This window comes from Metopolophium dirhodum, chromosome 8 (assembly GCF_019925205.1).
Source record: "Metopolophium dirhodum isolate CAU chromosome 8, ASM1992520v1, whole genome shotgun sequence".
In the NCBI taxonomy this organism is placed as follows: domain Eukaryota; kingdom Metazoa; phylum Arthropoda; class Insecta; order Hemiptera; family Aphididae; genus Metopolophium; species Metopolophium dirhodum.
Window position 1 is genome coordinate 13,299,455 of NC_083567.1, and position 12,465 is coordinate 13,311,919.

The window sequence follows — 12,465 nt, forward strand, 5'->3', positions numbered from 1 at the left end:
TAATATAATACATACCTAGCCGAAAACTAGCCAATCAACGATGAAACATAATAATATTTCGTAGTGGAACAATTCGCTGTAGTGGTTCAAAAAAGTGTCCCGACTGCGTTGTTTAACATTTCGTGCGATGTACATTATACAGCGTGATCGTTTATATTTGGAACGAATCCAATCGCGGGATCTAATATATTATATTTTGCTCGTCGTAGACGTTTATTATATATATAATAATATAATGTAATAATTCAATACTCCGTCGCTCAGAGACGCGGGTGATGGGATTTCCGGTTTAACGTCTGCGACTTATTTCCGGTCCATCCGTTCGAAATATTATCATTATATAAACGAATTTTCCCGGACGTTTCCATGCAGGTACTCAATTTTTTTAATATAAACTGAGGGGTATAGGCATGTGGCGTGTGTATTTGCTGAGAATTTCGGGGTCGGACGTGCAGGCAGACGGCCCTGCTCCCGTGGACTTTTAAATTGGTAGGTCTTTCGCCGCAGGACATAACAGGAACGATCCAACCGAATTTCCAAAAAATAAATTGTTTTTTTTTTCGATTCCGTTACATAGCGAACACACCCGCCACTGCTGCCCTGACCTGTAGTGTACTTTAAATTACAGAAATCGCGTAACCCTACCTATATCAGTTACGAGTATAGGTCACGGTAGTAGATTTACGCTCATCTAGTGGATTTTCACCCGATAGAATAATATTATATATGATACATATCGACCTAAATATTTACGAGCGACCCCTGCTCGGCCGCAGTACTTATACGTCTATAAAATACCCTACATGCCGGTGGACCGCGAACGCGAGCTAAGCTCTAACCGGAGGTTTCCCGTTTTTTGTAACCCTCCCCGGACGTGTAACCCTGTAGCTCCATACGCGACTGCCCGGCTGCAACTACAACTGTAACCCTCTATAGGTCCGCACAATCCCCTGTATCCCTCATATCCCCTATCTCCTCCTCCCTTTGACAAAATCGGTTTGCCGCCACAGCCGCGTGCAGTGGCATTTATCTCGAGTTTTCCGCGCGGGATAGCCGCCGACGGTATCATATTATTATTATAATATTATCATCGTACGACAACTCTGTACCACCGAACCGCACGACGAGTATTGTTGGCGGGCCGCCTCCGCGGCGCAGAAGAATTCGCGGCGCGCGCACGCCGGACGGACGGGAAGAAGAAGACCGCGCGCGGCCATGCCAAATCCGAATCTAATTTTAAAAACGGCGCGCGGTGTGTACAGCAGAAGGTTGCCGACCGCCGGGCAATTAGGCCAGGTACGCGCGTGCGGGCTACCGTTTTAAAACGTACGACGGACGCGTGTTATAATATACGCACGTGTGTGCTTGCAGTAAGGTATATAAATATACTGCGACGAAAAAGCAAAAACCGAAAAAAAAATCTATGTCATGTATAACATGTACAGTCTTGACGCGGGACATATTATGACGTACTTGCGCGCACACACGCGCCACACTACCCACACGGCCGGTGCACCGTGTATTATTCATTACGATTACCGATATATATATATATATTATACCTATAGTATTATCAAGGCCGCGGTTTATTATAATATTATTATTGTTTTTCGAGGCCCGTTAGCCTACTTTATGTAATATCAGGTGTTGCAGATGACCACCGTTTTACGGCGGCACAATAACATGGGTTTGGTATAATATCGTATAATATATTATTATAATATTATGCGCCCCCCCCCTCCCACGGAACATGTGGCAGGTATAAGCGGTAAAACGATGCATGTAAATATCGATCGCGCCACAAACCAATTTTTACCTTTGGCCATTATCCTGGATATCTATACTATTGACTTTAGTAATTAAATAATAAAAAAATGTACACTTCAACTTGAAAAATAATATCTTTTTCACATATGCTAATGGAATGATAAAATCGTTAATTTCTATATGTACAATGCAATTTGCAAGCAACTAATAATGATAGAATATCAAACGCAAGTTAAAAGTTTTGGAAATAATTTCATACAAATTGCAGCATTACATACAAAGTAGACATATCTAGTATACAACCAATATTTATATTTTTAATAGTCGAAAAATAATATATAATAATAATAATTTAAAAAATAATAAATTAAGCGCACGCCGATCATCTAGATATTAAAATAAAAACGCAATAGATAATCAGTATAATATTATAAAACATAAGTAATAATTTTTAATTATTCATTACGTAAGTTGTAAGTTTTCTAAAAATTATTTTTTCAAAATCCAGTTTTAAGGAATGCTTATACACTTAAACGAGTTAAACCAAAAAAATGTTTATATAATTCAACCGTGCGGTCTCAAATTCTCAATCTCAATCTCAATTTTAAAACAATTGTTAAATTACGATTTGTATTTTTTGTTTGGTAAATTTATATTTTCCCCATATACCTACTTTCCTCGGTTCGTTGATATTACAATTTATAATTGTTGGAATGGCCTGGAGATAGCCAGTGCGTTTTAACTATCCGTACTGATGAAATCGATATACCTTTTTTCCTAACAAAAAAGGTCTGATGGAGTCGATGGAATTTCGTAAATTCCAACAGGAAAATACCCTAGCTACGTCTACTTTAAAAGTTTAAAATTATAACATTCTATACTGTTCAAGTGTATAACATAATACGTTTTAACATCGTAACATAATAGGTATTAACAATCTAGATTTATCTTTATTCTCTATAGGTATAATACGATGTAGGTATAAAATTGAATTAAAGACTTCCATGCAACACAAAAATAAACAAACTTTAATATTACGATCTAACCTAACCTAGTGATTACAACATTACATTCAGGGACAATGTTGATTTTATGAAGTAATTTTTATAATTTTACAATCATCTCATTGGCATACCAGATATGTACACCATATACGTTAGCTTTGAGATCATAGACCGACGTCTATATGAGATTTCATTGTCAACACGTTGCACACGAGGAAACCAGTGGTACTAATTTTCTGTAAGTGGTGTCAATAATTTTTACGAAATACCCACAACCTATTAAATATAAAAATAGAGTAATAATCATTTTTTTTACATTAATAACGAAATCCACCAGTCAATTTACCTGTCACCCAGCCACTCACCATCCATTTTTATTAAGGGTGTCAACCGACCCGTATAGGTACCGGTACCCCTTTGAGAACTACATTCAAGTTGTCAGTTATATTATAAGTCTGATTAAATTACAAGGATATTTGTTTTACTATCAAAATGTTGTTATTTACGTGTAAGACTGTAGTAAGATCATACTTATGAACGTAAGAAATATTAAAATTGAAGTTTCGTGTATGAACTCACGTACAGTTGATTGTAATAATTACCTGTTAAGTCACATGTGAGAACTTATACATTCACCCTAATATAATAATCGGTAAAAATGTTTATTTAAGTGACCGCTCGTCACTTCCTGTTTATACCCTATTACCCCATCATCAAGGAAGTTGTTACTGTCTTCCCTCGCCTGAGATTTTCGTATTTATCGTATACTATAATCCTCACTCAGTCCTCCACGGTTCCATCCCCATTGATACATCAGTTTATTTTTGATGATGCTTTTTCGTTTACGTTCAACCTATTTGATCGAAACATGACCGCGTTAAATCCATTTAATTTCCATACGTATGAGTTAGGCTGACGGTATTGAAAATATATTTCGGTATTACGGTATTGATATGTTTCGGTATACCGAAAATATACGGTATACTGAAACCGAAATGATTCGGTATACCAAAATACCGATATGGTACGGTATACCGAAATAATAAATAAAATCTACCTAGTACCGATATATTTTACGGTATACCGTTTTTTAAGGTTTTTCACGGTATACCATTTAACAAAATAATTTCAAAATACCGGTATACAGGTATATATGGTATACCGAATACATCGGCAGCCCTACGCATATGAGTATTAGTACGTTTGACGCAATAAGTAAAATTGAATATATCATTATGGGCAAAAAATACAACAGTGCACGAAAGACGTTAAATCTAAATATCTAATAGTAAAAATATGTATACTCGTTGATGTTTTTTATACGCACTCACAATAATTAAATTCGATCTGTGTCTCTTTTCCTTCATCGGTTTATGGTGCCACCGATTGTTCATCGTCAATAATATTCCGATCGATGGTATTGTGTTTTATTGTGTGAATGTATATATATATACACAGTATTCACGACGTCTTTATCGAATCGATTCACGTGGCATGTTTTATGGCATATCATTATATAATATCTTATAGCTGTGGGTTAAGCCACTCAAATTCGAACCGACGTTTCCATGCACCTCGTACACGACGTAAATACATAATACGAGTTGTACAATATAATATCATAATAGGTATTATTATTATGATATCTATATCTATATTCTACACATACATATATATATATATATATATATAATATAGCCATCGGGTATATCGGAATGAAACGTTATATATTATGATTTTATATTCTTACGATTTTCCGCAACCGTGTTGCCATTTAATTTCACCGTGTGATTTATTTTTGAGAGAGAGAGAGAGAGAGAGAACAACAACATCATAATATAGAAATTTTTAGTACATAGAATATTAGAAATAATATATAGCCATATATATAGTTATACTGAGAATGACGCATTTTCGCCCTCAGCAAATATGTGGATGTACGGATGTATCTAAACTCTACACACACACACACGAATTTTGTTTTTCCATAGATTTATGGCGTATAATAATATATATTTGTACGAATGCGCAAAGGGAATAACATTTTAAGTATTTATATTATGTGTATGGTGCGGGTTATACGAGCTAAATGAAATCCGAGATTGGATTGCGCAATCGAATTCAATCAGTAGTAAAACGTTATTAAACGAATGGTTGATTGGAGACGGTATTATTACTACTATTAGTTATTACACCATGATAATATGTGTTAAAGCTGCAGCGGTGTCAAGTGTGGCGTACGATTTTTCGCTGCGGGTGTAGAAAATAATATTTGAATTGATATGATAATATATAGCGATGTAGAATCGTATCGTACAGTATAATATTATTATACTATTATAGGCTTCATTCAATATTTCAGTGGGAGACCTCGCGTAGTATTTCTATCGACCTGCCATTCAAACAACCGGAGCCGACCTCAACTCTGATCCAGCTACAGACTGATTCGGTATAATTTGCGTCTCCGTATTATATTATGCATAATATAGGTATTACACTGTGGACATTCGTGTTTATTGCGTATATATGTATACACAATCGTACGTCGACAAGTTTTTAAATGCAGTTCGGTGCAAAATCTTCATAATAAAACGTTGTCGTTAACAAAAAATATACGTATATCATAGCTAAGAATATTATTCGCCACGCCGCAGAATTTTTTTTTCACGCTCGCCCGCCGCGATTTATCGATTTTCGGTCGAAACAACACACGCCGCCGCTGCAACCTCGCAACCTCTTGCATTTTTATTCCTTCCCCTAGACGTGTATTCATATATACGTATTGTATACATGTACCTAGGTATTATAGCGAAGTCGCATTCGACGCAATAGTACAACAACGCTCCGTAGGTATATCGTAAGCCCTTATAAATCCTGTAAAACCTCGCATCGTATCGAAAAATATTAACGTAGTCTTTAAAAATACAAATATTTTTTTTTTTTTACATAATTTGAAGTCATTACAATGCGTTTTCAAAAAAAAATTTTATTACTAATTTTTATCGTTGTAAATTTTTTTAAGTTTTATTTTTTCAAACGACAATATTTGCATTTTTTAATTTCATTTTCCAAAGCAGAATATGTTTCCGAGGATCATAGTACGTACAAATCGAACTTTCAACCAGTAAGTTAATCAGGTATAAGTATTTAAAGTTATACGATGAGCACTCGGGCCTGGCCCCTGAAAATGTTGGTTCGTTATTTCACACATTAAATTAACTTTACCAACTCGTTCATAATTCGATTTTTATTCATAAAAATTCTCAGAAAATTAATATTCTGCTCCAGAGTATAAAATATATAAAAAAATGGTTAAGTCACTCTGATGTATTGTAAGGGTTGAGTGTTCCTCGTCATTGAGTATGCCAATGTAAAAAATGTGTTAAATTTAAATTTAATGAGAATTCATAGCATACGAAAATTGATTCTGAGAAAAGTGATGGTTGATAAATGTGTCAGCTGATATTCCTGTTTTTTTTTTGTTTTTTCCGATTATTTTGAAAAGTACATAAAGCTAAATAAACCAATACATTCAGTATCCATTCCGCTCAGAACCTAAAATAAATATGTTGTCATTTTAGAAATAAAAACTTACAAAATAGTAAAAATATATAAGTATACATATTTTTTAAATTTGTTTTGTAATGTGACTTTAAATTACCCATGTAAATAAAAATATTTTCAAAAAATCAATACTTTTTGAGATAATATTACCTAGAGTTTACTGTTAAAATAATGTCTTCTCGTATACATGTATATTTTGTATTGCTGTACATTCGGAACTTGCAATAATGAATTGTTACCTTTGCCCCCTCCCCCCACCCGTTTATATTACATTCATAGCAATACAATACGCGTAATAATCTCGTAATGTAAAAATAACCTCTCATTAGTCGTTTCTCCAAAAGGTTTTTTATGTAAATGTCTGTCGGTCAATATAATAATATTATTTATCAATTTATTTTTACTCGTTTTTGTGTTTGATCATGTTCAATAATGAGTATGCTTTTGATGATTCGGACGTTTGATGTTTATCGGAATACATAATATAATATTACAATATTATTGTTTATCATTATAATATTTCGTAATGATTTTTGTATCGTTTCGTCGAATCTAATACCGCTCCGGTCGTTTTTTACATGTATTCAGGACTGCAGGGAATATGAAATGATATAAAAAATGAATATACACGACGTTACGACTGTTTTAATTTGGTTTCTTTCAAAGAAGTTGATTATGTTCCCGCACGGTGGGTGCTCCTATAAATACTATATTATCCAAGAAATAAGAGAAACGAAAAAAATATATTTTACTCACAGTATTTTCGTCATTCCTTTGTATACATCTACGACCTACCCCTCGTTCGTTTTCTCCACATTTTACCGATGACGTCTGAATATGATAGTATAACTATGTTTAAAATATTATAGTTATCCGTTTTTAGATACATTATTTTATACATATCTACCTATCATGTAAGACAGATTTCGCCCGTTCGTCGTTTATTAAAATATTATACAATTTATATCGAATTGGCGTGCAGATGTTTACTTATAAACAGTTAAACGTCAACGCGTTAACTCCGTGTCGACTATAATATTTATAACTATATATCAACACCTATTATTATACTCGTAATATTTTAATATTTTATGTACCGTCCCCGTTAGTAGCCGCGGTAGTTTAAAATAGTGTCTTACATAACTATTATTTATAGTCAACGCGTATTATATATTATATAGGTATATTGTGTACATAATATTATTATACTATTTACGTGTCGTATATTATAATATAATAATAATATTGTTATATATAGTGTGATCGATGATAAAGGTGTTTGCTTTTTTTCGAAACGTCGGGCAATAAGGGAATGTAATGTATAGGTATATGAATAACCAACGATGGCACACAGAGTAATATATGGTTTTCGGTGTTTGCAGCGAACACACAAGGCCGGGGAATTTATGCTACCTCGTACAGACTATATAACACAAGGGCGTGATGTATTTAAAAATATTCGGCAGCAGTGTGTAGTATTAAATTATAAACGCGGTTGGTGTTTTTTTTTTTATGCCGGTGGTATACCTACCTGTTATATGTTTCTAACCTGTTAAAAATCGATGAAATAATAATAATAGTGAAAATTAAATTTTTTTTCGACACGGTGGTGTTTAATCATATATAGTAATGGGATACGCGTATCTATTGCAGCAGTACCTACAATGCTCGTATATATGTGTGTGTGTGTGTGTGTGTGTGTGTGTGAATAATATAATATGTATAGGTACAACCATAAAAGTTGACCAAGTTAATTATAGTATGGTGTGCGTTAAATGGATCATTTGGTATTTTAAAAAAATGCACGTAACAAAATGTCGAAAACAAAAATACAGTATAAAGATATAACGTATGTAGGTATGTTATTATTTCTAATTGAAAAATGAACTTTTATCTCCGACAATAATGTCCAATTTATTGACACTATAAAGCAGTGTATATAATACAATTATCTGTACAATTTTATATACCTGGTATTTTTGTCGCTTTTTTTATTAAAAATATTTTATTAAAATTTTTTTTCCATGCGCGAATTCCTTTGAATTATAATATTACGTACGGTTCGCTCAACTTTAATCAACATAATATCAGCTAAATACTCGGCATAACGTCACGGGAAATAGGCACCTAACACACATTTGCATTGTCAAAACATTTGCAATAAACAACGGCGAATAAATTATCGATACGCCTACGCTGCGTGAAAACTGTACATCATCGACTCCCCATGGACAATACACCAACCTCGGTACTTGACCTCCATTGCTCTAGATATGTATATGTAATATATATAGATACCTACACTTCTGTAGAGTAATTTTGCATAATTGCTTATGATTCATTGTCGATGCGTATGCGACAGAACAGATTCGCGTGAAAATTCGATTTCAAGCACCAGAACAACACCGCTTCGTGCCTTGTTAAGAAGAGCAGAAATCCGTCAATAGGACCAAATTAATATCCCCCCTCCATCTCCACATATATCGCCTCATGAGGATTATATAATATAAAATAAATACCTTATGTTATATTTATTACACAGCATAGTGTTATTATAATATATTTTATTATTTTATAATAATAATAATAACTCTCGTCTTGTAACTGCGTGTGCGGCACCGCGAATTATTGCAAACAAATGAAATGTTTTTGTCTCTGAAATTGGACATTTTCCAAAAAATATGTATTATTATATTTATATTGTGCGTTTATAGTCTATTACTATATTATTTTGTATAGAATCTTAAAAAGTCTTAAAAATAATTTTAATGTGTTTTGTTTGCTTTTTTCCAGATCATAACTGTTCATATTGTGTCGAAAGTGACGAAAATGTATAAGTAACATTAATTGCACATCGACAGCATATAAATCAACAAGGTATTATAATACACCCGATAATATATATTTTATATTGTTATAATATAAAAATATTATACAATTATTATAATTTATCATAAATATAATATTGTTCTAAAACAATAATCATTTCGTAGAAACGCCGACCCGTAACGATTTATAGTGTTGCAAACAATTCTAAAATATATACTTTTATATATTAAGTACAACGTATAAACTTATAATATTCAGAATGAGTCCAAACGCCACAGACTCGAGTACCATACTCAGGGAGGAGAGAAAAATGCCCAACGGTTGTGCAAATGGATGGTCGAGCATGTCGGATTCGGCCGAGGAGCACTGTTGGAAAGGTCAAGCTTTTCTCAAAATCAACGAAATGGTCGCCATGGTCAAGTACTATGGTTTGCGGGCATACATAATATTTTGGCGTAAGTATATATGATAAACAAAATATGATAATATCGCACGTATATAGCTGACATGCCATATTTTGGCGATACCGTCGTTTTGGCGGTTTGCATTCATCCGGGTAAACTCTCTGTTTTATATAGACGAGCTGTCGATGAACCCTAGGGTGAGGAGCAGTCCGTTCAGCCCGCCGCCCGCCAACGAATTGGTCTTGTCAGCTGACGAAGTATTCTCTACGAGGCGCCGACGTTTATTCTTCACAAGCATCCACTTGCTGGCTCTCGCCGGTCTCTACTTCTGCGTCACGGGCCAGGTGAAGCTGTACACCGTACTGTTCGGTAAGTCTCTATAGATTCCCATAATATTATGTAGGTACATCCACTTTTCAAACATATTGCACATCGTATACACAGCGAAGTTCAATACACAGGAGGTGTGGTTGCGTTGTCATTCGGTACAGTTCAGCGATGGGGAGGGGGAGGGGGGAGGGACAGCTTAAGATTCTAGTCGTCCATTTTTTTCTCAGTCTTTGAACTATATCATATTAGAGGCGCAAAGACAAAGTTCTTCAAAGAGTCCATACAAATAAAAATAAAACTCTCGTACACATGTAAAATAATAAATGAGATTGATATAAATGCAAATCAATTTGTAGTATAATATTATATTATATAGTGACATAAAAAAAAAAAAACATTACAATGCTTAAAATAAAATGGTTTATAAAAATATAATTAGTTTTAATCTGCTAATAAGTTATCAATAGGTATTTTATACGAAATCGAGTGTATCATTCAAAATGAACCAAGAAAAATTATGTTTAAGAATCAAGATAGAAAAAGACCAAAGGTCATCTTCTATCTAAACGAAATGATAAAATATAAAATTCGTTCGTAAATTATAAAGTTGGCAGTCAGTTATAGTATAATATCTAGCAGACTACCTACTTACAAGCAATTTTTAAACATGACAATTTTTTTTAACGACTTTTACTGAAAACTGACCAATTATTTTTGTACTATTCTTTGAATAACGATTGTTTATCGCAATATATAGTTAGTGGTAATAATTGCTCTTATTGAGAATAGAAATAACTCGAGCACAGCGAGTCAAATGGGTTATTGTTATGAAAATATAATTTAACATGATAATATATAAAATCAAAAATATTATTTTCTTTCTTGTGCCATTATGTTATTACGTTCTATAATAAATTTCAAACTCGTAAAATGTGTAGAAAATTCCATTGAAAATGTTAGCCGTCAGGTATACATTATAATATTTAATAAAAAATCTAAAAATGTCAAAAATGCTATTAAAAGTAAATTCGCGGGGAAAGTGAAAATTAATAAATAAAAGTTTTGTTTTTAAATTGTTTGATTTCGGAGAAATGGAATTACATAATTTATTTATTTAATTTTAACAAAAGCACATTCGGAGGGGAAAATAAGTTACAACATAATTCAGAAACCTTATTTAATGAAACAAATAAAAAAAAAACTCCGAATTACTAAATGCGTTTAAAGGAGCTATTGATAGTCGATGTCGTACGATTGGACCGTTACTTATACAATAATTATGTTCGTATTGCAATTAAATTAATTTATGGCCGCAGTGGTTCCCAGGCTTTTTGGATACACGCCCCGCTTTAAAAGTCACCAGGAATTATGGCGCCTCCATACATTTTACTGTAACAAATAAGTACATAAATTATACGATTTTAACCGTAAAAATAATAATAATTCATTATCATCCATACGTAAATTATCTGTATGTACAATGTACCGATATTTGAGATGTTTTTACTGTATTAACAATAGTACGACTATAATATAGTGTTATATAGAATGTATAGAGCATTATTTTTTTAGTGCAAAATCAGGAAAAAACATTTAAAGTCCAAGCGATTCGCCCACTCGCCTCGCGGTAAAACGCCCCCGTATGTGCACCGGGCAACACTGCAGCGCAGCTATCTACACCCGATGTCGCATTCATCGCATCGTCTCTCTTTCGTTCCAATCCAAAAATACTAACATAAATAATTCAATGTTGGGTGCAATAGTTACCGTTGAAAAGTAACGAAGTCACTTTACTATCGTTACTATATTCGAGATCAAATTGTACCTACATATTCTTACTTTTCAATAATAAACGAAACTTAGTTACACTCACGTCACGAAAAACTCGAGACGCGTTATATTTTATAAATGACTTATAAAAAATAAACAATAACAAATTATACATTTTCGTTGCTTGGAAAAAAGTAAAGAACGAAATTACGTAAGGTTAAACAAAATAACGTCGATACAGTAACGCTTTATTTTCGTTACGTTACTACCCAACGCTATAGTATAAAAATAATATATTATATGTCATAAGCGCCGGTCGATTATAATTTATAACAATATATTTTTTTTTATTGTATTTGTACATTGAAACGACCTCAAGGTTTTCGTCAATGCTTATCACAAGTGGGTAGTAGGGAGACCATGTGATCTATTTATCTTAGTATATATATCATTATATACATGATACTACCCCCTTCTCCAAGAGGAGACATGTGCGGTCTTCACTCCCAGTGGAGTGGGACCTAGTTGGAAACCGGATGACGCAATCGGACGACAGCATGGGGATTTTCGGTGGTTGCGTAGAACCACACAATTTTTTTGCACTTTGCTTTGAATCGAACCGATGACTGTGTGATTCGTAGTCAACTGCGTGACCACTGCACCACTCCGGCCCCATTTATAACAATATGATAAAATATTAATATTTGTCTAAATTCACCGAAAATAAACGTCTCTACATCCAACGTACCTATATTATTATAATATGGTCATTTAATAACAGTCGATAAAAATAATAG

The 12,465-nt window shown here is 33.4% G+C and overlaps 1 protein-coding gene across 2 annotated transcripts in view; it reads left to right on the forward strand.

The window, feature by feature from the left end:
• Positions 1–12,465, forward strand: part of LOC132950020 ((11Z)-hexadec-11-enoyl-CoA conjugase-like) — a 54,596-nt gene that overhangs the window by 33,578 nt on the left and 8,553 nt on the right. The window contains exons 2-4 of one of the 2 annotated variants that reach the window (XM_061021202.1): positions 9,129–9,212; positions 9,329–9,619; positions 9,743–9,937. In XM_061021202.1, the coding sequence (XP_060877185.1) occupies positions 9,424–9,619; positions 9,743–9,937 (391 nt within the window). In that variant the 5' untranslated portion in view covers positions 9,129–9,212; positions 9,329–9,423. The remainder of the gene's footprint in view (positions 1–9,128; positions 9,213–9,328; positions 9,620–9,742; positions 9,938–12,465) is intronic. The other variant, XM_061021201.1, reaches the window with a different exon arrangement.